At 45.6% G+C, this 26,335-nt stretch overlaps 1 protein-coding gene across 18 annotated transcripts in view; it reads right to left on the reverse strand.

Annotated features, from left to right (window-relative positions):
• SEC31B (SEC31 homolog B, COPII coat complex component) overlaps positions 1–26,335 on the reverse strand; it is a 36,187-nt gene continuing 9,852 nt past the window's right edge. For 8 of the 18 annotated variants that reach the window (XM_058697476.1, XM_058697487.1, XM_058697490.1 and 5 more), the window contains 23 exons: positions 26,113–26,308; positions 25,803–25,898; positions 24,725–24,868; positions 24,265–24,407; positions 23,103–23,202; positions 22,837–22,998; positions 22,187–22,321; positions 14,534–14,764; positions 12,528–12,602; positions 12,170–12,265; positions 11,711–11,810; positions 11,002–11,180; positions 10,612–10,738; positions 10,077–10,222; positions 9,203–9,376; positions 8,539–8,700; positions 3,842–4,010; positions 3,065–3,379; positions 2,766–2,824; positions 2,321–2,467; positions 1,912–2,031; positions 1,379–1,450; positions 1–1,155 (listed from right to left, as the gene is read on the reverse strand). In XM_058697476.1, the coding sequence (XP_058553459.1) occupies positions 976–1,155; positions 1,379–1,450; positions 1,912–2,031; positions 2,321–2,467; positions 2,766–2,824; positions 3,065–3,379; positions 3,842–4,010; positions 8,539–8,700; positions 9,203–9,376; positions 10,077–10,222; positions 10,612–10,738; positions 11,002–11,180; positions 11,711–11,810; positions 12,170–12,265; positions 12,528–12,602; positions 14,534–14,764; positions 22,187–22,321; positions 22,837–22,998; positions 23,103–23,202; positions 24,265–24,407; positions 24,725–24,868; positions 25,803–25,898; positions 26,113–26,308 (3,328 nt within the window). In that variant the 3' untranslated portion in view covers positions 1–975. The remainder of the gene's footprint in view (positions 1,156–1,378; positions 1,451–1,911; positions 2,032–2,320; positions 2,468–2,765; positions 2,825–3,064; positions 3,380–3,841; positions 4,011–8,538; positions 8,701–9,202; positions 9,377–10,076; positions 10,223–10,611; positions 10,739–11,001; positions 11,181–11,710; positions 11,811–12,169; positions 12,266–12,527; positions 12,603–14,533; positions 14,765–22,186; positions 22,322–22,836; positions 22,999–23,102; positions 23,203–24,264; positions 24,408–24,724; positions 24,869–25,802; positions 25,899–26,112; positions 26,309–26,335) is intronic. The other 10 variants (XM_058697479.1, XM_058697478.1, XM_058697480.1 and 7 more) reach the window with 10 other exon arrangements.

The following is a 26,335-nucleotide window of genomic DNA, read 5'->3' on the forward strand; positions in this document are numbered from 1 at the left end:
TGAGGAAACCAAATCAAAGCGACTTTATTGCCCATTGAGTACAACAGTGCTTCAAATGCAAAGTCCAACCATGAAGAGTGCAGCCAGAGGAGGCAGCCCTGAGACATGTGGGGGCTGAGGAGGAGAAGGGCCTCCAGCCCTTGAGGAACAGTGCCAGAGAAGTCTTGTTAATGTGGCTCCTATTCAAGAAGTGGGCTCATAATCACACAATGGAAGGACCTTGGGCCAGGGCTCAGACAGGTCAAGTCAGGACCATTCCCTGCAGGCAGAGGTCCCTCTGCTCCTATTTCATAGCCTAAGACAGCTCCCAGCAAAAGGCAGTACACCCCTTCTCCTTTCCACCTGACCTAGCCCACCCTTATGATGCTGGCAGAAGAGCAGGTCCTTGTAAAAAGCATCTAATAAGTTCCTTCTCTGGGTTCTGCTCAGCACCCATGCCTCACATTCATGATTTGTTCAGAAGATGAACAATAGTCAACTCTACCCCAGCCTCTGGGGCTCAGAGGAAAATGGACCCGGATATAGGAACTCAGAGGCAAGGAGAAGGTAAGGCCAGGCTCTTAACTCACAGAAGGGGAGAAAGAAAAGCCCCACAAGATGGGTACAGCAGAGGTAGACTTGGAGGTAATGATCCTGTTCACCCCCTCAGAAGCCACTTAAACAGAATATCTCTGGGGTTCTTAAAGAGGCCCTGCCCCAGGTCCTGTCAGAGTACAGAGTCAGGGAAGGTGAAGAACCAGCTATATGCTCTGCCTCAGATGCTGCGAGAGCCTTGGGTGGATTCTACAAGGCCAGGCATAAAAGGGTGAAAAGCACCCTGCTAACTTTAGAGGCAAGCCCACAGCATCATATACCTGGCAGCAAGGGAAGAGGGTAGGGAAAAACAAACAGAATCTCTTCCGAAATTCCCCCTTTTCCACAGGGAGGAGGTAAGTAACAGCAGAAGTAGCCTCCTGGCAAGAGAGGCTGCCTGGTTTACGTGTGCAGCTTATGAGCAATGGTGAGGACGGCCTTCAGGACAGGCATGAAGCTGGAGACCTCGCTGAAGCTGCTGCAGCCCGCCACCTGGGCATGCACTGCAAGGCCCTGCTCAAAGCTTCCTGCGTCCACACATCGGGCAACCTCACGGAGCCCAGCCAGGACATGAGGCGAGAGCTGTGGAGGGATCGACCCTTAGGTCAGGGAGCCCAACCCAGCCCCTACCCTGGCAGGACGGAAGGGTAAGAGAGGATTAAGTTCTGGAGCCCAGTCCGGGCAAGATATATGTATTGTGTGGGGGAACCCAGGTCGGTGAGACCTATGGGAGAGGACACTGGGCTCCCTTTGGCCATGGGTGATGGAGGGCAGGGGGCAGAGGTGCACCACGAAGTGTACTTACTGTCCCCTGGCAGAGCTTCTCATATAGACATTCTAGACGTTGGGCTGCCTCATCCAGCTTCCGTTTTGTCTTCTGCAGGGAGGGAAATGGATTCTGACTCCAGCCCCTAAGACTAACACTACCAGGACTATAAAGAATCACAGTATATTAGAGCTGGAATGGCTTAATGCTACTGCTTTCATTTCACAGGAGAGGAAATGAAGGCCCAAAGACGGTAAGTGACTTGCTCAAGCGGACACGGTCGGTGAATGAATGGCAGGTCTCCTACTCCTAGCTTTCACCTACCCTCCAGTGCCCCGGGCTGCCTTTCCAAGAATTAAGCCTCAATGCCTCTGGGCCCTGCTACCAAGAAGCTGGACTCAGACGGGACGAGCCCCACGTCCCCGCATGGATATCAAATAAGTACAAGACACAGATAGCGGGGCCCAGGGACCATGAGAAAAGAGTCACACAAGGAACTGACGAACAGCTCAGAAATCCTGGGACTAGCTAGTGGTGTGAGGAGAACATCGTGGGGGTAGGCTCAGACTTACTAAGTCAGCGGCAGACAGGGAGCAGCGTCGTAGAAGCTTGTCAAAGCTAATCTTCAAGGACCGATGCTCTGGGGGCAGCTCCTTCCTTTCCACCTTCTCAGGTGGCCGCTGCTGAAGCTGCTGAGGAAGGAGCAGGGAGACAGGATAGATGGGCAAGATCTCCTTCTCACAGCTGCCCTACAGACTAGTCCTCAGTGACTCAGTGTCACACTTCTCCCGCTGGAGAACAGAGTCGGGGAGAGGGACACCCCCTCTTCTCTGCGGTAAGGACATTTGGTACCTGCCTGCGCCAGTTCCCCAGCGCAGAATCTGCCTCCCTCTTGAGGAAAGAGGCCCATCTTCCACGTTCCCTGCTTTTCTATACCCAAGAAGAGTTGGAAAGCAGAGGGGAACATGCTGCTCCTGTCACCTGCAGGCTGAGTTCTCCTGGTGCTCCTGGGGGAGCATGGCCCACACCAGGGACAGAAGGCTGGGAGGAAAGGACCCCTCGTGGCTCAGAGGTGAGGCTCATAACTGGAGTGGTAATCGGTGCTGGGGGCATAAATGTCTCTGGCAACTAGAGACAGAGAAAGAAAGGCATATGAGTCTAAGCTGAGAGACTTCCTAGGCCCTGGTTTGAGAGACTGGCTGGAGTTGTGAGTGAGCAAGGGAATAGAATAGTGAGTAGGGAACCAGGAAATAGGGAGACTGGTATCTGTACGCAAGAAGGAAAGAGGAGACAGGTGAGGGGAGAATAATGAGTGGGGAAAGAGACAGGACAGAGTGTGTGACGAAGAAGGGGACTGGGCTGAATTCAACAAGAATGTAGGTCATTGGTGAATGTATGAGGGGTAAGTGGCAAGAGACGCATTGACCTTTTTCCTCTGAAGGTTTGTCCTGGGCACTGGGGCATTTTTCAAGGAATCTTGAGGTCCTGCATAGCACAAAGATAGAGGTATTTAGGGGCATGGTCAGGAACGTTGTTAATTTTTAGCCTAAAGGCCAGCAAAATTATTTCAGTTGGAGACTACCACACATCCCTCTGCAGACCAGCCGTACTCTCAGTTGACATTCTCCAACCCAATGGCCCCTAGTTTACTGGCCTGAGGAAAGACTCCTAAGGTGGTAGTGGCGAGGGGATCCAGAAAAGGGAAGCCGTGGAAGGAAGACTGACCTGGGGGAACAGTCGAGAGGCCAGTGGTTGGGAGGGCATTAGAGCGTGGAGCACCGGGCCCTCCTGGAGGGTGTGTCACAGGGAAGCCGACAGGAGGGGCTGGGGACTGGAAGCTCATAGGGCTAAGACCTGGGAGCCTCACAGGAAGCAGAGGGATCTGTTGAGCAGTCTCAGCCAGGGAGGCAGAGCCAGGCTGTATGGTGTCTGGGGGTGCCATGGGTGGAGGTGGACCAGGAGGAGGCCATGTTCCAGGGAACCCTGTGGGGTTAGGAACTTGTGCCTTTTGCTCTCTTAACAGTGGTGGCTCAAATAAAGCTGAAAAGGAACAGAAACAGGTCATTTGTCACCAAACTTCAATTTGGGAGAGATTCAGATCATATCAGGGAAGAATAAGGCAGCAATAAAATGAACAAAAAACCCTAATAATGATAATAATAAAACATTAGTATGTGTGTATGGAGAACTGTCATTTACAAAGTAATTTTAACTATTCCTCAATTGATCCTAAAAATAATTCTGTAGGGTTGAAATGACCAACATGACAACTACTATCATTTTTCAGAAGAAATAGAGTGGCTAAGTCTGTTGCCCATAGATACAAAGCCAGTAAGCAATAGTACTGGGGATTCAGACTTCAAATTCCAAGCTCCTCTCACTACACATTAGGCATTATGCCCCCCAAATCCATGCTGGCCATGCCAACTGTCTTCCTTTGTGCTCTGCCCAGACAAACTCACTCACTCACTCACTCACTCACTCACTCATTCACTTACTCACCAGGTCTTACCCCAGGGCCCAAGGGCAAAGGCTGGGCTGCCTGGGGCCCAGGTGACCTGTAGTCACTTATATTCTGCATTCTGGAGCTTTGATAAGGGCTAGAATGGGAAGGTGTCAAGGGTGTCACTAGAGGTGTGAAAATCCTTGGCCTTAGAGATGGAGTTGGAACCTGTGAACAGAAAAAGGGTCATCACTTGGAAAGGAAAAAAAAGGCAAATAATTGAAAATAGAAAAACAATAGAGAATGTGAAACAAAAAGCTGGCTTTTAAAATGAAAATCAACAGAACTGGTAAGTCTACATAAAAAGTGACAAAGATGGGGGGGCGCCTGGTGGCTCAGTCGGTTAAGTGTTTGACTTTGGCTCAGGTCATGATCTCACAGTCCGTGAGTTTTAGCCCCACATCGGGCTCTGTGCTGACAGCTCAGAGCTTGGAGCCTGCTTCAGATCCCGTGTCTCCCTCTCTCTCTGCCCCTCCCCTGCTCATGTTCTGTCTCTCTCTGTCTAAAAACTAAATAAAAACATTAAAAAAAGGTGACAAAGATGAAGAAATAAGACACTATTTCATCAAGATCAGGGATGACACAGGGAATAATACAACAGTCCCTACAGCTGCTAAAAAGATAATAGAGGAATACAAATAACAAAGTTACAAGTAACTTTATGTTAATAAATTTGACAACTTAGAAGAAATGAACCAATTCCTCAAGAACCATACTCAGCTAAAATTAAATAGATAACTTGAATAGTCCTAAGACAATTAAAGGAATTTAATTTGTCATTGAAAAGCCCTCCCCCAAATAAATCCTTAGGCCTCGATAATTTTACTGGAAAATTTTACCAAACATTCAAAGAATTAACACAAAGTTTATACAGTCTCTTCCAGAAAATAGAAGAAGGAACATTTCCTAACTCATTTTATGAGGTATTACCCTGAAACCAATGCCAGACAAAGACAGCACAAAATAAAACTATAGGCCAATATTTCTCATGAACTTAGGCACAAAAATCCTCAGCAAAATTTGCACAAATTGAATCTAACAATGAACTATTTTACTTTACTTTATTTTATTTTAAAGAAAGTAACAGCATGCAAGCAGGGGAGAAGGGCAGAGGGAGGGAGGGAGGGAGGGAGAGGAAGAGAGGAAGAGAAAGAGAGAGAGAGAGAGAGAGAGAGAGAGAGAGAGAGAGAGAGAGAGAATCCCAAGTAGGCTCCACACACACTCAGCAAAGAGCCCAATGCAAGGCTCAATCCCACAACCCTGGGACTATGACCCAAGCAGAAATTAATAGTTGGATGCTCAACCGAGCCGTCCAGGGACCCCAAACAATGAATATAAAAAACAGTAACATACCACAACCAAATGGAATTTATTCCAGATGATATAAGGCTGGTTCAGTATATTTAAATCCACCATAATCCACCATAACAACAGGCTAACGAAGGAAAATTGTTTAAAATGATAACAGGAAAATATCTGACAAAATTCAACAATCATTCATGACTCAGCACACTAGGAATAGAAGGAAACTTGCACAGACTCATAAAAAGCATCTACAAAAAAACCTACAGCTAACATCATACTTAATGGTGAAAGACTGAATATTTTCCCTTTAAGGTTGGAAAAAAGCAAGGATGTTCACTCTCGCTTTTCTAAGTTTAGTACTACAATAAGGCAAGAGAAAGAAATTAAAGGCATACAGACTAGAAACAAATCTATATCTACAGACAACATGACTGTCTACGTAGAAAATCTCAAGGGATACACAAAAAACTCCTCGAACTAAGAAATGAGCTCGGGAAACTCACTTCTGAACATTGAAACGTCACAAGATACAAGATTAACACAAAAATATCAACTATATTTCTCTATACCAACAACGAACAAAGGGCAATCAAAATTAAAAATACAATTACCATTTGATTCCAAATTGCTCAAGAGAAATGAAATACTTAGGTCTGAAATGAACAAAACATGTCAGGATCTGTATGATGAAAATGATAAAATGCTGATGGAGATAGCATTAGAGAGATATACCACGTTCACGGGTGAGAAGATTCAACACAGTAAAGATACCAATTCTCCCTACCTTAATCTAGAATTCCTGTCAACATTTCAGCAAGTTTCTTTGTAGACATAGACAAGCTTATTCTAAAATGTAGGTGGAAAGGGTAAGGTCCTAGAATACCCAAAGTAATTTTGAAAAAGAAAAACAAAGTGGGAGGAATTACTCTTCCTCATGCCAAGACTTATACAGAGATAGTATTCAAGACAGAGGGGCACTGTCAGAGGGAAAGACACACAGATCAATAGAACAGAATTGAGATCTGAGAAGGAAATCCATATAAATATGCCCAGTTAATTAAGTCTATTTATTTTGAGAGAGACAGAGACAGTGTAAGCAAGGGAGGGACAGAGAGAGGGAGAGAGAGAAAATCCCAAGTAGGCTTCACACTGCCAGCATGGAGCCCGATGTGGGGCTCAAACTCACGAAACCATGAGATCATGACCTGAGCTGAAACCAAGAGTTGGACGCTTAACCAACTGAGCCCACCCAGGCACTCGCCAGCTAATTTTTGGCAAAGGAGCAAAGTCAATTCAATGGAGTAGAGACAGCCTTCTCAATAAATGATTATGGCTATCCATTGACAAAAAAAAAAAAGAAGTTTGACTATACTTCATGCCACATGCAAAAATTAATTCCAAATGGAACATGGACTTAAATGTAAAACATAAAACTAAAACTTTTAGAAAGAACACAGGAAAACTTTAGAGGACCTTGGACTGGCAAAGAGTTCTCAGACTTGACACAAAGGGCATGATCCATAGAAGGAAAACTATAAACTGGACCTTATAAAATTAAAAATTTTTGCTCTGTGAAGGACCCTGTTTAAAAAATGAAAAGACAAATTCTTACATAGTTACACACACACACACACACACACACACACACACACACACACACACGAGTACATATAAAATCGGTGAAATCTGAATCTATGGATTGTATTAATATAAGTTTCTTAGTTTTGATATTGTGCTATAGTCATGTGTGACTAGCATGATGTGGGGTGGGGATGTGCTACATGAAACTTCCCAGTACATTTCTTTGCAACTTCCTGTGAATCTACAATTATTTCAAAATAGAAAGGAGAGTGGAAGAGGGGGAGAGACAGAGAAAGAGAGACAGAGTAGAGAAGGAAGAGGACAGAGGGGAAAGAAGGGGGAAGGAAGAAAGAAAATTAGGGTGAGAATTGAAGGTGGGACAGGATGAATCATCAGAGCTTCTGCCTAATACCTCTATTTGCAATCTTGCTGGATTTTGTTCCCCAGCCCTTCCAGTAGCCTCCTGGTATAAGTTATCAGCACCCAAACCATCTGGGCACAGTGGCCAGGAACCTGGGAGTTAGTTCCCCAACTTCACGGACTCCTTTAAACCATCACTAATTTCTGCCAATTCTACCTATTAAATATTTTAAAGCTAACCTCACTCTCCAGCTTTAGATCATTTCATGTCCTCATCATTTCTTGCTATTGCCTCCTAGATGCCTCCTTTCTAAACTCATGGCTAGTCATTGCCCTGCATAAGACCATTCAATAGCTCCTGACTGCTATCAATTTCAGGGTCAGGTCTAAGATCTTTAGCACAGAATTCCATGCCCTTCCTGATTTATCACCTACCTGTTACTCAAACTTCACCTAACCTTACTCCTCTGCCACAAACAACTATTTTGCAGTTTCATTAAAATATTAGTAATTCCTCAAGTGGGCTTTGTTTACTCTCCCTTCAATGCTTTCATACATGCTGTTCCCACTGCTTGAAATAGCCTTCACCAGGGCACCTGGGTGGCTCAGTAGGTTAAGCGTCTGACTCTTGATTTCATGTCAGGTCACGATCTCACCATTTGTGACATCAACCCCCAGGTCAAACTCTGTCCTGACAGCACAGAGCCTTCTTGGGATTCTCTCTCTCCCTCTGTCTCTGTCTCTCTCCTGCTTGTATGCTCGCTCTCGCTCGCTCTCTCTCTCTCAAAATGAAGAAAAAAAAAAAACTTAAAAAAAAAGAAATAGTTTTCACCGACCCCTTCCTTTGCCTAAATAACTTAAAAAAATTTTTTTTTAATCTTTATTTATTTTTGAGAGAGAGACAGAGTGTGAATGGGGGAGGAACAGAGAGACGGAGACACAGAATCCAAAGTGGGCTCCAGGCTCTGAGCTGTCAGCACAGAGCCCAACACAGGGCTTGAACTCACAAACTGTGAGATCATGACCTGAGCTGAAGTCAGACGCTTAACTGGCTGAGCCACCCAGGCGCCCCCCCTTGCCTAAATAACTTTTAATCTTCAAGACTCAGATCAAACATCATACTCATTCTGAAACATTCCCTAAACTTCCCCTGCTCCCCGCAAAAGTTGCTTTCTTCTGTGGGATCCCATGGCACCTTATCATACCACAATTATGACATTTATGATTAGGAGCTAATTAGGGGCATGGATCATAGTTTGGCCACCTTTCTGTTCTAAGAACCTAATAGTTGTTCAGTAAGCAGTTATTAGAAAAATAACTCGATCTACGCTCTAGTTGGGAATTTTCATCATTTTTGTTCCCTAATATATTCTAACTGCCTAGAACCATGCCTGGTACTTGGTAGACATTTGATAAATATTTTTGAATGAATGAACAAACCAGGTCTTACCTGGTGAGAAAACTGGAATCCCAATCTGTAAGATGATGTCTCTTTAGAGTGGGGGGTAGCCCCCACAACAACCCGGGGGAAGGGAAAAGGAGGACACTGTTGGCCCATGACACCAGACCCCTGGGCATGAAAAAGCCGATCTCTCAGCTGCTGAATTGGTGGCTATAAAAGTTATGACAATGAAGAACTGTGTTAATTAAAATTAAAACAAGCAAATGTCCTCTCTTACAAGCCTGGCCCCATATAGCATTCAAACTTCAGTTTATTTCTACACTTCAGCCACCTTAGATAACTCAAAGGTTCCCAATCCCTGCCAAGCCTCCTTCCTTTCTGCTCCTTCTGCCCAGAATGCTCTACATCTGCTGGTAAGCTACTTGTCTTTGAAGGTCCAGCTCAACTGTTTTAACCACTAGAAAGCCTTCCTTGATTACTCTGGGCAAAACCAGCCCCTTTCCTGGAGTTCCATAGCACTTAGTATAAGCTTCTGTTGTGACACTGTAAGTTACTGGCAACTGATTTCCCCCAAGGAACTGTGAGCTTCCTGAGGGACTAGGTATTATCTATCCTAGAACGTCCATGTTTTGCATAGTGCCCGGAACGTGGAAGTGCTCAGCCAGTGGTAGATGAGTGAAATGGCTTGCTCTCTCTACATGGCCCCACTCACCTGAGTACAGTCCCTGGGTAGGTAGCTCATGGCAGTGGCCAGGCTGCCCTGGGCTGCCAGGAGGTGGGCATACTGAGTGACCCTGTAGGTTGTGGCAGGGCCTGAGCTCACCCCATCAGGACCCCGCAGTAGCTCCAAGCTCCTATTCAGGACCATCACCTTCTCCATCAGGTCCTATCGGAACAAAGACAAGACAGTCAGGCCTCTTCAAAGCACATCCTGCTCTCTAAGCCTAGGGACTTCCCATTATGGGTATGAGGGTACTTGGCCATAGCCAGCTACAGATAGTAGGTGACGATACATCTAGTTAGAGAAAGGCCATTGGCCTCACCTCCCAGGCTGTTGGCACTAACTTCAACTGGGCCTATCTGGGTCTTAGACTCTTGTACATCTCTGCCTCTTTGTTCTCTTTACTCTTTACTCTGCTAGTACATCATCAATTTCAGGCTCTGGTATACTATTGTTTCATCTGTGATTTTGTCTTCCTATGAATCCGTGACTCCCACCTTCTCTGGTTACCTGCAAGGTGTCTGGTATAATTTAAATCCACAGAACTTTTCAGAGCAGCTAAGAGAAGGCCCAGGCTCACAATTACTCAGAGAGAGAATAAACTCGTATTAACCAAACCTGAAGTGGGAAAAAATTAGGAAGGTTAATACCTAAGCAGCTATTTATTGCTCAGTCTCCCCTGACTGAGAAGGGGGGAGGGAGGTGCTGGCTCACCCCTGGGAGAAGGGCCCTTTTCTCCTCCCTAATATCCCTGATTCCAGCCTGGGGTACGCAGAAGACTCGCCTCTGATGTCCCTACACATCCCTGCCACTAGGCTCTCCCAAGATCCTGGTATGGAGTGACCAGTGCCCTATAGCGAAGTACCTGTAGAGCCAGGGGGGATGAAGCCTGGTGGCATTTTGCCCAACACTCCACCAGCTGCTCCACATTCCCTGAGCACACATAACAGAGTCTGGCTTCAGAGGTCAGTGCTCTGCCACCCTCCTGTTCCATGCGCGTACCCAGCATGTCTGCAGAGAGATGGACATTTCTTTAATGGCACAGCTTCCCTGTGCTTCTCCTCATTCTCCTGTTTGGAAACAGGTGGAGGACCATGAGCTGTGGGACAAGTGACCACAGTGGCTTTGGACAATACTGAGGCCAACCTTGCTCTACAATAAAGGGCAGAACTCTTGCATCACGATGTGATGAGAAAAAGTAAAACAGAACAACTAATGATCCCTACTGAAAGTAGGAAGATGCACTGTAGTCCTTGCCTCCTGGCTGAACCAGACCTTGGCCCTGACAACATGGCCTAGCCTCCCAGAGCTCAGACTGCTCCTCTGCCTTCTCCTTCAGTGTGTCCATTAACTCCATGTTGGAGTGACACCACTCCATCCTGAAGCCTAGGGCTACCTACCACAGAGCTCAGGGAATTTCTCTGGCCCTGAGTATGTCAGTAGCAAGGCCAGTGCCTCTCTCCAGTTCTGCAGGCTACAGGTACACACCATATCCTTCCAATTCTTCCGTACAACACAGGCTAGAAGCTGTAGTGGGCAGAGAGCGAAGGAGGCCATCAGCCATCCATCTAGCACAGGCAGCAGGAGTCACACACAGGGACATGCTAAGAAGAGCCACTCGCAAGCAGGTTTCCTCTTAGACCACTGACTAGGGGTTGGGGGTGAGGCAGGGGTGGTTGCAGTTGGAAGAGAGGGATCCCGGCAGATCTTCTGAACGCCAAGGTGTGGGCATCCACCTGACAAAGTCCAAGTAATCCCCTCCCCTCCCCTCCTTCACAGTGGGCAGTTACCGAGGAGATTCTGCTTTTCTTCTTGGCCCAGTAGCACTCCTGTGTTTGCTTTAGCAGATCTGCACCCCCAGCCTGGGCCAGGATGATGGCATCAGCAAAGCGCTCTTCCTTTAGACACAGCTCCACAGCAGGGCCCAGTTCTCCAAGCAGGAGAGCCTGGCTCAGGAGTCCATCAGTGTCTGCAGGCAGAGGCATCCCCTCCATGTGAGTCTGCCCTCAGACCCTAGCTTCCTGTCCCCTGCAGGGCCCACAGCGCACCCCTTCCATCTCTGTATCACTCAGCCTCCCTTGCCCCAAACAAAACTCCCAAGTTTCATTCCTCAACAATAAAATGTAGTGGGCTGTCCTAGAGTGCCAGGTCTGGTGGTAGGTACCTCTCTAAGGATAGGGCTCAAGAGGAAGGAGGGCTTCATGTGGCAGCATCAGAGGTATAGTGTGCGCTCACTCGGCAAGGACAGGGTACAGTCTTTTAAGCAAGGAAACAGAAGAATAGAAAGAAATATCTTGCTAAAAGGCCTTCCAGAGGAAAGGTGCAGCCATAAAAGGCCAGAGAGAGCTCTAACCAGTAACAGAACTGCCCAGCTTTTGTGTGGTGGGAAGGAGGCAGGAGATACGAGGCAGGGGACAAGAAGAAAATATTCTCAAGTCCCAGAACTCTGAGCCCACCTACTCCCACACAGAGGGTTTCTCTCCCTCAGGATCGGGGTACCTTCTGTGATGGGGATCTCCCATGGAGTCATACTCTGAGGGACCAGCTCATCAAAGAAGGTTGAGGAGGCAGAAGCTTCCTCTGTGATGTGTTTTGAGGCCTGTACAAGGAAGGACAGAGGTGGGTACTTAGGAAATGAATCCCAAAACAGACAGAGAGATGCCTTAGTGACTCTCTCTGGAAGCTCTACTATTTGGCCCTTAATGGGTAAAGCTAAAAGAATAATCAGGTAAGGTTTGGGAAGGGCTCTAATCCATGGTTAAAACATAGCTTCTCTCCCAGCACAAAAGCTTATGCACTCTGTATCTCACTGCGGTTCTAAAAAAATGAGGAGTCTGAAGACTACCACAGAAGCTGAGCATTTCATGAGAGCAAAGCAAAGGGCCAGGAAGAGGCAGATGCTCTCCAGGCAAGTCTCCCGTGCTACCCTAGGTCTGGCTGCCTGGGCTCCTACCACACCTGGCTGCAGAAGACCTGCTGTCTGTTACTGTGATCATCTCCCTCGGACTGAGGGCTCTCACCCAGCCCCAAGTCACTCTTCAGCCACGTGGCCACCTGCAGGGAGAGACCTATGAGCGCCCTCTTCCCGGAACAAGATCAGACATGCATTATGCTTTCTTCCCACCTCCACACCCTACTGCCTGGACTCTCTAAGATCCTGGGGCTTTTCACCTGGGGAAAAGCCGACCTCCAGGAGGTAATATTTTTGTATATGCATTAACGAAGCCCACAAAGAGGTCACTCAAGACAGTTTCCATTGACAGCATTTTCTTCTTCTCTGCCTCAAGTACATGCTTCTGATGTGTGAGCAGCTTACCTTCTTCTGAAGTTCATCTTTACTGTATCCTAATAGTTTTAGAAATTTCACTCTGGAGTCTTGTTCTAAGGTCACCTAAGGAACCACAGAATACACAAGTCTCCATTAAACCAATGTGAATGACCCTCTCCTGCCTAAGCCAGCGTACCCTCTAATACAGTTCTTCGTCCTACCTACCAGAGGTGCCCTACTAAGGCCGGCACCATCTCTCCTCTTTTTCTCCCCAGATTTGATCCCGCTGGGCTGGTGGCATGGTGTTAACAAAACCCTCTTCCATTTCTGCATGAGAATGAGACCTTCAGTTGACTTACTAGATCTGTTGGCCTGGTTACCTGATAAGAGTAAAACGTCAGCTATGTTTCTAGGCAACACTGCTTGTGACTGATAAATTGGACTGGAACTATAAACTATAAATAATCTCTGTGGACACCATGCTCTAGTCTGCCCTGATTGCAAGGGCTCTTGTAACTGAAGAGATCTCTTGCAGGGACTCTAGAAACCACACTTTTGGTGTGGGTACAAGAGACATTGGCTCTTGTGGGTGGTAGGCTTCTAAGGCAGAGCCACCTACACAACTGCCTAATTTTTTATCTAATCTCCTTACACCTGAGCAGTCTTCTGGGGAGGTGAAGAGGAGAGCTCTGAACTGCTGCATGGCCTGCCACAAGGGCTCCCACAGAAGACAGCCACAACCTGCTGCCTGGCTGACAAGCTGTGGGTCCTGTCCCACAGCTCTCTGAGACTGATGCCAAGAGAACCTAAAGAGCCTTGTGCATGTCTAAACATCCAGTTGAAAACACAGTTCCTAGTGGAAGCTGCATTGACACAGTAAAAGCCAGATACTGAGGGCCAAGCCTTCCTGAAGCCCTACCCTAACCTGGGTTAGATGGCTGGGCCCTTCATTTCCCCTACACAGAACTGTGAATTCTGACTAATACCTTCCTCACAGTGTCTCAGGGCTCCCTCTTTCTCCCACACTTGTCCTTTAGAAATGTCCAGCCACATTCGGCATCAGGGCCATCATCACAGACAGCTCTTGGATAGCTTTTCAAGCAGACTCCCCTCTGTCCTTGGGCACTGCTGCCTCCTCTGTTTGGAAGAGTAAAGGTTCAACCACTGATGGTGCCTTCTATTCTCTTTCTCACTCCACCATTCATTCCTGGAGCTGTTGCCTGCATTCTGCTTACAACAAAAGCAGCATTTCTTACTCTTTTCTTCCCACATCTTTTTCTAGCTTCACTCTCTAGATGATCTTTCTCAAATCCTGTCTCCTTCCCAGATACCTGGTGTCTACCATCACAAAGTTCTTCTGTGTCTGAAGCACAGACCCCAAGCCTTGCTCAGAACCCCGGGCTGGGGTCTGTCCTGTTTTTTGCAATCTTTGCTACGGCCCCAAAGCTTTGAATAATCCTCTCGCTGCCTGCCCAGTCGGTCACTTCTTTTTCTTGCTTTACCTCTCTCCTCTCATCTGCTCACTTCCTTTCACAGGCAGAGCACTCCTGGCGTCATAGGCAGCTTGAAATTTCATTAGCACTGGAACTCGATCCATGCACCAGAGTAAATTGGGACTTGATCCCTGAGTCTCACCACAACAACTTGCCTTGGGTTAACGGAAATAAACTCAAAGCCTTCTCATGATGTATTCCCCACTTCCAGCCAATCCTCTTCCCTTCCTTTTCCTTCTCTTCTTCTCTCTTCCCATCACCTTATCTGCCCTTTGGCATGGCATGAAAGCCTTCACCTTGGCCCTGGTAAAGTCTCCAGGACATCAGCAATAGTAGCAAAAAAGGCAAATGTTTTTGTACCCTTTGGCTTCCTTGGCTGCAAAGGATCTCTGAGCCACTGGCAAAAGGTGAAGATTTCGTGTCCAGAGGGTGGGTGTGGCGTTAGGAAAAAGGCTGAGAGGTCAGAGCCTTTGTAATCTAGGTCCCAGTGTGATTGTGCATCTCCTGGAATTTCCCACTTTAGGGAAACACTTTGGAGCAGCCAGCCTTTGGGCTTCCTACCTTCAGGAACTGCCAGAGCATCTTTTCACTTTGTAGTGACGTTAGTTCGATCTTGTTGTGACAATAATTCAGGAGATTTCCTGACCCCAGGGACTCCTGCAGCTCAGCTGACCGCCTCAGGAATTCAGATTCTGTGGTGACTTGACTGACGAAGACTAGGCGGAGGCAAGGCTGTGGCACCTGATGGGCAGGGGTGCTGGGGAGGCCAAAGGTAACCAGCTTTCCCCCAAACTGGTGAGGAAAAACAAGAATGGTAAAAATTAACACCAAGTCTACATCACAGAGAAGGCTATCTATTGGTCAACCCTAGGACAGAAAATCAGTAATAATGCGGGGAGCACCATTCTCCCAGTCACCTGCACTAAACACCTTGGCTTCATCACGGTCTTTATACCCACCACAGCCAAGCAACAGCAGTCTTACCTCTTGCTCAATGTCCCCATACAGGTCCCCTCCATCCCACTCCCAGTGCTAGCACATCTAGATGACTGGAATTGGTTGCTAGCCTCTGGGTTTTTCCTCCTCAACCCAAGCCTTAGACTACTGGCCTGTACCTACTGCTACTTAGGGGCTTGTTACGGTTTCACAAGGCCTCAGACGAGGGCTTAAGTACCTCTGCCCATAGCATACAAAATCCTCCAAGATCAGGGCCAGACACTCTAGCCTCTCTCTCCCTCCTCATTTATGTGATCGCTCCACATCCCCAAAGGGCCCAGTTTATTCCCGCTTCTGAGCCTTCACCCACCAAAACACCCCCAACTGAGAATCCTTCTCACCAAATTAGGTACCCTACAAAGCACCTGTCACAAAGCAGAGCTCAGTGAAGTTCCTTTACTCCAGCGGTTCTCCACCTTGGCTGCATATTAAAACCACTTGAGGAGCTATCCAGAGTCATCATCAGGTTGTACTCCCAACAATAAAATCTGAATCCCGGGGGGTGGGACCAGGCATCAGTATATTTTCAAGCTCTTCAGGTTGCAGCCATGGTTGACAACTACTGCTTACTCCCCAACCCTTCACTATTTTCCTAAGACCCCTGCCTTAATGGACTTTCCCGGCCAAAATTCTTCACTTGACTCTCCTACAGCACAAACCTACACTATAGATTAGTGCTACGCAGAACAATGTTAACGTTTGACTTGTTAATACTTGATAGTTTTACAAAGTGCTTGTATATGTGCTTATTTGAGGTTCATGTCAATTCACTAACATATAGCTGAGCAGGTATTACTATCCCTGTTGTACAAATGAGAATACTGAAGTCTTGAGTTAAGTGACCTGCCCAAGGTTACCCAGCTAATAAGTGACTGAGCTATGATAAGAATGCAGGCCTCTCCAGAATCATGAAAGCAGCAAGGGGAAAAAAATCCCTAACCTACGAGGGAAGACAGATCAGGTTTGCAGCAGACCGATCCACAGAAACTTGGCAGGCCAGAAAGGAGTGGCATGATATATTCAATGTGCTGAATCAGAAGAATATGCAGCCAAGAATTCTTTATCCAGCAAGGGTGTCATTCAAAATAGAAGGAGAGATAAAAAGTTTCCCAGACAAACAAAAATTAAAGGAATTTGTGACCACTAAACCAGCCCTGCAAGAAATTTTAAGGGGGACTCTGTGTGTGTGTGTGTGTGTGTGTGTGTGTATACATAAATACCAAAAACAACAAAGATTAAAAAGGACCAGAGAACACCACCAGAAACTCCAACTCTACAAGCAACATAATGGCAATAAATTAATATCTTTCAGTACTCACTCTAAACGTCAATGGACTCAATGCTCCAATCAAAAGACATAGGGTAACAGAATGGATAAGAAAACAAGATCCAATCTATATGCCGTTTACAAGAGACCCACTTTAGACCTAAAGACACCTTCAGATTGAAAATAAGGGGATGGAGAACCACCTATCATGCTAATGGTCAACAAAAGAAAGCCGGAGTAGCCATACTTATATCAGACAATTTAGACTTTAAAATAAAGATTGTATCAAGAGATGCAGAAGGGCATTATATCATACTCAAGCGGTCTATCCACCGAGAAGAGCTAACAATTGTAAACATTTATGCGCCAAATGTGGCAGCACCCAAATATATAAATCAATTAATCACAAACATAAAGAAACTCATTGATAGTAATACCATAATAGTAGGAGACTTCAACACCCCACTGACAGCAATGGACAGATCATCTAATCAAAAAATCAACAAGGAAACAATGGCTTTGAATGACACACTGGACCAGATGGACTTAACAGATACATTCAGAACATTTCATCCTAAAGCAGCAGAATATACATTCTTCTCCAGTGCGCATGGAACGTTCTCCAGAACAGACTATATACTGGGACACATATCAGCGCTAAGTAAGTACAAAAAGATCGAGATCATACCGTGTATATTTTCAGACCACAACACTATGAAACTCGAAATCAACCACAAGAAAAAATTTGGAAAGGTAACAAATACTTGGAGACTGAAGAACGTCCTACTAAAGAATGAATGGGCTAATCAAGAAGTTAAAGAGGAAATTAAAAAGTATATGGAAGCCAATGAAAATGATAACACCAACAACCCCAAACCTCTGGGACGCAGCAAAGGTGGTCATAAGAGGAAAGTATATAGCAATCCAGGCCTTCTTAAAGAGGGAAGAAAGATCTCAGATATACAACCTAACCTTACGCCTTAAGGAGCTGGAAAAAGAACAGCAAACGAAACCCAAAACCAGCAGAAGACAGGAAATAATAAAGATTAGAGCAGAAATTAATGCTATTGAAACCAAAAAAAAAGTAGAACAGATTAATGAAACCAGAAGCTGGTTCTTTGAAAGCATTAACAAAATTGATAAACCACTAGCCAGTTTGATCAAAAAGAAAAAGGAAAGGAGCCAAATAAATAAAACCAAGAATGAAAGAAAAGAGATCACAACCAACACAGCAGAAATAAAAACGATAATAAGAGAATATTATGAGCAATTATATGCCAATAAAATGGGCAATCTGGAAGAAATGGACAAATTCCTAGAAACATATACACTACCAAAACTGAAACAAGATGAAATAGAAAATTTGAACAGACCCATAACCAGTAAGGAAATCGAATTAGTAATCAAAAATCTCCCAAAAAACAAGTGTCCAGGGCCAGATGGCTTTCCAGGGGAATTCTATCAAATATTTAAGGAAGAGTTAACACCTATTCTCTTGAAGGTGTTCCAAAAAATAGAAATGGAAGGAACACTTCCAAACTCTTCCTATGAAGCCAGAATTACCTTGATTCCAAAACCAGACAGAGACCCCACTAAAAAGAACTATAGACCAATTTCCCTGATGAACATGGATGCAAAAATCCTCAAAAAGATATTAGCCAACCGGATCCAACAATACATTAAAAAAAAATTATTCACCACAACCAAGTGGGATTTATACCTGGGATACAGGGCTGGTTCAATATCCACAAAACAATCAACGTGATTCATCACATCAATAAAAGAAAGGACAAGAACCATATGATCCTCTCAATAGATGCAGAGAAAGCATTTGACAAAATACAGCATCCTTTCTTGATAAAAACCCTCAAGAAAGTAGGGATAGAGAAGCATACCTCGAGATCATAAAAGCCATATATGAATGACCCAACACTAATATCATCCTCAATGGGGAAAAACTGAGAGCTTTCCCCCTGAGATCAGGAACACGACAGGGATGTCCACTCTCACTGCTGTTGTTTAACATAGTATTGGAAGTCTTAGACTCTGCAATCAGACAACACAAAGAAATAAAAGGCATCCAAATCGGCCAGGAGGGGTCAAACTTTCACTTTTCGCAGATGACATGATACTCTATATGGAACACCCAAAAGATTCCACCAAAAAAACTGCTAGAATTGATTCATGAATTCAGCAAAGTTGCAGGATATAAAATCAATGCATAGAAGTCGGTTGTATTCCTGTACACCAAAAATGAAGTGACAGAAAGAGAAATCAAGGGATCGATCCCATTTACAGTTGCACAAAAAAACATAAAATACCTAGGAATGAATCTAACCAAAGAGGTGAAAAATCTATACACTGAAAACTATAGAAAGCTTATGAAAGAAATTGAAGAAGACACAAAGAAATGGAAAAAGATTCCATGCTCCTGGATAGGAAGAACAAATATTGTTAAAATGTCAATACTACCCAAAGCAATCTACATATTCAATGCAATCCTTATCAAAATAACACCAGCATCCTTCACAGAGCTAGAACAAACAACCCTAAAATTTGTATGGAACCAGAAAAGACCCCGAATAGCCAAAGTGATCGTGAAAAAGAAAACAAAAGCAGGAGGCATCACAATCCCAGACTTCAAGCTATACTACAAAGCTGTAATCATCAAGACAGTATGGTACTGGCACAAGAACAGACACTCAGATCAATGGAACAGAATAGAGAACCTAGAAATGGACCCACAAATGTATGGCCAACTAATCTTTGACAAAGCAGGAAAGAATATCCAATGGAATAAAGACAGTCTCTTCAGCAAGTGGTGCTGGGAAAACTGGACAACAACATGAAGAAAAATGAACCTGGACCATTTTCTTACACCATACACAAAAATAAACTCAAAATGGATGAAAGACCTAAATGTAAGACAGGAAGCCATCAAAATCCTCGAGGAGAAAGCAGGCAAAAACCTCTTTGACCTTGGCCACAGCAACTTCTTAACACGTCTCCAGAGGGAAGGGAAACAAAAGCAAAAATGAACTACTGGGACCTCATCAAAATAAAAAGCTTTTGCACAGCAAAGGAAATAATCAGCAAAACTAAAAGGCAACTGACAGAATGGGAGAAGATATTTGCAAGTGACATATCAGATAAAGGGTTAGTATCCAAAATCTACAAAGAACTTATCAAACTCAACACCCAAAAAACAATCCAGTGAAGAAATGGGCAAAAGACACGAATAGACACTTCTCCAAAGAAGACATCCAGATAGCCATCCAACACATGAAAAAATGCTCCACGTCACTCATCATCAGGGAAATACAAATCAAAACCACAGTGAGATACCACCTCACACCTGTCAGAATGGCTAACATTAACAATTCAGGCAACGGCAGATGTTGGTGAGGATGCGGAGAAAGAGGATCTCTTTTGCATTGTTGGTGGGAATGCAAGCTGGGGCAGCCACTCTGGAAAACAGTATGGAGGTTCCTCAAAAAACTAAAAACAGAACTACCCTACGACCCAGCAATTGCACTATCCAAGGGATTTATCCAAGGGATACAGGTGTGCTGTTTCGAAGGGACACATGCACCCTCATGTTTACAGCAGCACTATCAACAATAGCCAAAGTATGGAAAGAGCCCAAATGTCCATTGATGGATGAATGGATAAAGAAGATGTGGTGCGTATACACACACACACACACACACACACACACACACACACACACACAATGGAGTATTACTTGGCAATCAAAAAGAATGAAATCTTGCCATTTGCAACTACGTAGATGGACCTGGAGGGTATTATGCTAACTGAAATTAGTCAGAGAAAGACAAAAATCATATGACTTCACTCATATGAGGACTTTAAGAGACAAAACAGATGAACACAAGGGAAGGGAAGCAAAAATAATATAAAAACAGGGAGGGGGACAAAACAGAAGAGACTCATAAATATGGAGAACAAACTGAGGGTTACTGGAGGGGTTGTGGGAGGGGGGATGGGCTAAATGGGTAAGGGGCATTAAGGAATCTACTCCTGAAATCATTGTTGCACTATATGCTAACTAATTTGGGTGTAAATTTAAAAAAATAAAAAATAAAACAAGTCAAAAAAAAAAAGGATGCAGGCCTCTCCAGAGAGACCCAGAAATCCAGAGAACAAGCCAGTGGCCGCCAAAGGGGAGGGTTAGGTGAGAGGCCAGGCAAATGGTTGAAGGGGAGTGGGAGGTACCTGTTTCTAGTTATGCAATGAATAAGTCATGGTACAGTATAGGAAATATAACCAATGGTACTACAATAGCACTGTATGGTGACCCATGGTAGCTAGCTACACTTGTGAACGTAGCGGAACATATAAATCTGCTGAATCGCTATGTTGTACTCCTGAAACTAATGTAACATTGTGTGTCAGCTATACTTCAATTAAAAAAGGCAGAGGGGTGCCTGGGTGGCTCAGGTGGTTAAGGGTCCGACTCTTGATCTCAGCTCAGGTCATGATCTCACAGTTCATGAGTCCAAGCCCCGCATTAGGTTCTGAACCGATGGCACAGAGCCTGCTTGGGATTCTCTCTCTCCCCCATCTCTGTCCCTCCCCTACTCTCTCTCTCTCTCTCTGTCTCTCTCAAAATAAATAAATAAAAACTTTTAAAAAAAGGTATTAAATAAGGTATTGGGGCTAATTCAGAGAAAATGAAACTCCTAGGCATTGTTGGAAATATTAAATGGTGCAGCTGCTGTGGAAAATGGTATGGTGAGTCCTCAACAATTAAACACAGAATTATCTCCTGAAATCAATAAACAAAACAAACGAAGAAATGTAGGTCTTTCAACATCAGAATTCTTCACCTCCCTGCCTCTTGAGTGTGTTGGCCTTGCCTCCACAATAAAACTGGTGGCTCTGCACAGAAGAATCACTTCTTCGATACATCTGTTTTTAAGTGACACCTAATATTTAAAGCATTAGGTTAACCTAGTGCTTTAGGGCCCTGCCTCTCCTCAGGCCAGCAGCAAGGGAATCACCTGGGAACTTACTGGAAATCAGAATCTTGGGTCCTACCCTAGACTAAAGGAACCAGAATCTGAATTTTAGTAAGATCTCCAGGTGATCTGTATGTGTATTAAAGTTTGAGAAGCACTTGCTTTAGGGATAAAAATGAACAAAATGTGGTCCCTATCCTCCAGGAGTCCATTACTTAGTAGGGTCTCCACCGAGTATGTAAATAACCTTAGTCCAAGTAAAGTGTATCATTATAGGAGGATAAATCCTCAAAGTGAAGTCTGACAAGGGTTTAAAGATGGACATCATGGAGGGGGTGGTATTTAAGCAAAAGAACATGAAAAGGTACAGTAGGATTCAATGGCTCAGGAGAGAAGTTGAAGGGCAGGGTACAGGCAAAAGCAGCAAAGCTGAGGAGTTATTTGTGGAACAGAAAGGAGTCATATATAACTGGAGCACATGAAACACATAAGAATAAGGGGGAATAAAAACTGGAAAGGTAAGTGCGGCCCCGTGTACATTTGGCCTTGAGTCCATAAGACAATGGGGGCCAAAGGTTTTGAGCAGAGGAGGGACAGGATGGAATCTACATTTTTTTCTTTCCTGCTTTGTATTCTAACCCTTACATGTCTGGACTCACTACCAGTCCAAACACGTAAGAGTTAGAGAAAGATCAGGTGGAATCTCAAGCAGTTCTCCATAACCGAGCAGTCTAAAGCGCTCAATTCCCTTTAGACAGGACCAGCACAGTACGCTAGGCGAAGGGGTAGAAAGGAAAGCTACAGTAACTCTGCCTGAGCATGAAGGTGGGACCTGATCTGAGACACAGACAGTAGGAATGAATCTCCTACAGAACACAGCTCCGTGCTGGGCACGCAACAGGCTTCACAAACACATACACACATACAACCATGCACTACCCCCTCTCCCCCCACACACACTACACTTACAGCAAATGAAACACCTGCTGGCCTTCTCATCCATTTGGGGGGTTTTTGTAGAGGAGGTATCAGTGATGCTTGGGCCACTTGCTCTGGCACCTGCAATGGTGGGAGAGGCTGGCCTTTGCTGAAGGAAGAAGAGATCTGAGGGCAAAAGGACATCAACTTGAAGTGGTGCTGCGTCTACAAGTTTGGGGGAAATTCTTGAAACATCCAATCTGGCCCACAAAGGCTAGACTCCCATTTTCTAGGGAACTGGTAGTGAGAGTAAAACTCGCATGCAGTAGGCTCTTGGAAAGTCTACTGTATCCAAGGTCTACAGTGGAGTGTAGACACAGAACAGATCTATAGGAGAAAGGGAGATAAGGCACTTCCAAAATAACGATTCCACCATAGAGGTCCAGTGTCCCTGAAATACCACAGAGAACATCCAAGAGCAAGCGTCAAGGTGAAGGCCTCTTTTGTATTGTGGCAGAAATTGACATCCTCCCAGGAAGATGGGCACTAGAGCAAAGGTGCAGCCCTCCCAACCCAGGCCCCTGGCTTCCCAGTCTCCAATAGTCCCCACTTCTTCCCATCTTCCCAGGCCATTCGTCCTTCTCTCTCCCCCAACATAGAGACAGCATTCCCTCCAGCATTCTCCACCAAGCCCTTCAAACCTTGTCAGCCTGTCTGATCTGCTGGACTTCCCAGCTCCTACCCATCACGGAGTACAAACTGATCCAGCCGTCGAAGGAGGCAGCAGAGAACACTGGAGGGTCCCGAGGGCACCACTGCACATCAAAGCACCAGCTACTCTGTGTGGGTAGCTTATATACTACCTGTGAAGGAACCCAACCATTAGGGAAACCTTGACTTAGGTAAAACAATGCAGAACACACAGCTCATCTCCTCTCCCAGCATGCCCACAGAAAGGCCGGCCTACCTCACCACTCCCCAGGTTCCAGCACAAGATCTGGTTGTCCTTGGCACTACTGAGCAGCAGCTCAGGGTCAGCCTGGCTCCACGACACTGACAAGATCCCCCTAAAAAGGAAAGGAAAGAGGGACTAACGTTTGTTGAATGCCCACTAGGAGTAGAGTGTCATACATATCTTGGATATATCTCATCCCTATAAAATGAGTGGCCTGATTTCATTTTACAAATGAGGAAAAGGAGGCTTTGAAGAATTAAGGAACCTTCAGCAGCCATACAGCCAGGACACGTCAAACCCCAGAGCCTGGGCACTATGCACTGTATCATCCTGCCTCTCACAGTCCCTGCAGGATGGCCCGCTTCTCCTCCCTGACTGTAGAGTAGGGACTGTGAATCAGCATGAGTCACTCAAGCACCCATCCCTATGTGTGCTTTTTAGCCCATGTGAGGAGTGAGGATCTAACTCTTAAAAGTCCCCAAGAAGGCATAAAAGCAACATAGACCTTTAGTAAGAAAGAACAGTGTGGGGTTGTTTTCTCTGCTAGGGGCCTAAGAGTTACAGCTTCAGGGGCAGGCCTGTTCGGAGGATAAACAGGAGCCAAGGTTTTCTTACTGAAAAGTCTTAGGGGTGCCTGGGTGGCTTAGTCAGTTAAGCGTCTGACTCTCGGTTTTGGCTCAGGTCATAATCTTGTGGTTTGTGAGATCAAGCCCCATGTCAGGCTCTGTGCTGACAGTGTGGAGCTTTCTTGGGATTCTCTTGTCTCCCTCTCTCTCTACCCTTCTCTCTCTCAAAATAAAGAAACTAAAAAAAAAAAAAAAAAAAAAAAAAAAAAAAGGAGAAGTCTTGGAGGAGATAACCTCACCACCTAAAGAGATTAACATTATCCTGGACTCTCCCAGGAGGACTAAACATTGGCTCCAAATATTTGTCATGACCCCATCCACACTCCAATTTCTGGAAGTTAAATGGAATCTCAGGTTCTTCTCCATAACCTTACCATCTCAAGAAACTCCTCTTTGTTGGGGCTAGAGCTAGGATTGGGAAACTGTTCACTGGGAATGGCTTTGAAGGCAGGGAGGATGTTTGGTAACTAAAGTGAGGCATTCACTGCCTCCTACCCAGGTCAGTTATGCCATACCGTCTGCCAAAAAAGTAGAGTTTGAGATATTACCTGCTGTGGCTCTCCAGCACCTTCAGGGGAGAGGAGGCAAAGCGCAAATCCCACAGCTGAATCACTGGAAGACGATCATCTTCTGAGCAGAGCACCAATTGGGTGGCTATCTCTGGGTGCCAGGCCAGGCCTGAGCTATGCATCTGTGAACAAAGCAGACCCCAAAGGGTGACGTAACCTGACTCTTCTGATTATGAACCTTTTCCGCCCAGTTGGAATAGGGCAGGTTTTGTGTCTCTTCTGTGTGATGACCATGAGTAAGTAACGAATATTAGAAGCCTCCAGATCAGCTCTGTTTAGCTTCCCTAAGCATTCACTCTCAACAGGAAATCTGATAAGAGGCTAAGTCTGCAAGTGTAGCAGCTGAAAGCAGAACCCTGGCCTGGGGAAGAACAGCTCCAAAGCTCAGGCATGAGGAAGAAGCCAGAGCCCAACCCTGCATTCTGCCTCCAGAACTCACCCTGTTGCTATGATCGCTGACTTTGATGATAGGTTCATTCTTTCTGAGATCCCACACAACTGCCTTGCCGCTGGGGTGAGCAGAAGCCAGAATGTGTTGAACCTGCCGGTTCCAAGCGAGTGCTTTGATGTCTTCTGGAGGCTGCTGTGGCAGGATGGGGGGAGGGGGTGGAGGACAACTTGTCATCCCCTGGACCAAGAGACATTTGCTGTTCCACTGCTCCCAACCACCCACAGAAAGCCCAAGAGCAGACATGAGCTTCCCAAACCCAGATAGTATCAGGGAACCGAGGGTTAAATTTTCTAGAGAGGATCCTTTGGGGGTACTGGTGTAGAAATTGAGAGAAGGGCAGGCACACTTGGATTTTACTCCTATCCCAAGTTGCTCCTGAGAGAATAGAGTCAAGATTTAAAACAGGCCTCTTATCTATGACAGAGAGAGAGGGAGAGGAGGAGGAAGAAAGGGAAACACAGACACATAAGACCCTCAGAGAAAATGAGGCAGAAAGAAAAGCCATTGCTATTTTTAGGGCACAGGGTGCTATCAAATTTATATTTAACTTACCTCACGATACTGTAAGCATAAGACAGAGAAGAGCCAGGAAGCAAAAAGACAGACCCAGTTATAGACTGACAGGTAGGTACACTCAGAGACAGATATACACAGGACCCCAACTGCATGGAGAACTAGATACAGAGGCAAAGCTGACTCACCCCACAAAAAGGACAAGAGTATATCTGGGTGTCCTACTCTTAGCCCCACTTCCTGAGCTTAGGGTCCTACTCTACCCTGCCTGAGCTCTACTATGATAAATCGTACTCACACTTCTTTTCTCAGTGCCTCCCACTGCCCTTCTTCATCTTCCTTCCAGAAACCCTAGGACAGTTAATGACCACAAATCACCCCACCACACGCACACCCTCCCCTCCATGGCTGCTAATGGCTGGCTGGTAAAATGTGTTCGTTTGCGGAGCTTTATTGCCCTCCAGTGGTAAAGTCCAAAACCTCCTGTGCTCTGGCTGCCTCCAGGATTCAAGACTCTCCCTGGGAAAATCAGCTGCCCTAGGAGCCTCCTTACCTGTGACTTGGATCCTGGGGTCATTGGCACATTTAGGTTATTCAAATCCCAAATGAAGATTTCAGAATCACTGGCCCCTGTGGCCAGGAGGTGGCCCTGTACGAAGAACAGGTCTTTGGAGAAACACCACCCCAGGAAGAAGTGAGAGCAGGAAAGGGGGAAAGAGACCCACATGTGGGGTTTCCAAAGCCGCTCCCCTAACAGTCTGGGAAGGGCTCAGAGTTACAGACTGGAGGCCACAAGTGAATGTTTCCATACAGAATTGTTACTCCATGGCTTGGCCATGGTCTGACCAACTGAAATGCAGTACCTGGAAAGGATTAAAGTCAAGGGCTCGGACAGCCCCCGTGTGCTTCTGCCTCTGGGCAATCACAGGCTCCTTCCCCGAAGACAGGATGTGGGTCACATTGTATAGAGTAAGCATGCCATTGTTCCCTCCGCCTGCAATAACCCCGGAGGCTTCCAGAAGCCCATTGCCAAAGCTCCCCCAGATCAGCTTGTAAAACCTACAAAGAGGAGAAACTGGCATCAGC

Source organism: Neofelis nebulosa, chromosome 13, assembly GCF_028018385.1.
Source record: "Neofelis nebulosa isolate mNeoNeb1 chromosome 13, mNeoNeb1.pri, whole genome shotgun sequence".
Classification (NCBI taxonomy): Eukaryota; Metazoa; Chordata; class Mammalia; order Carnivora; family Felidae; genus Neofelis; species Neofelis nebulosa.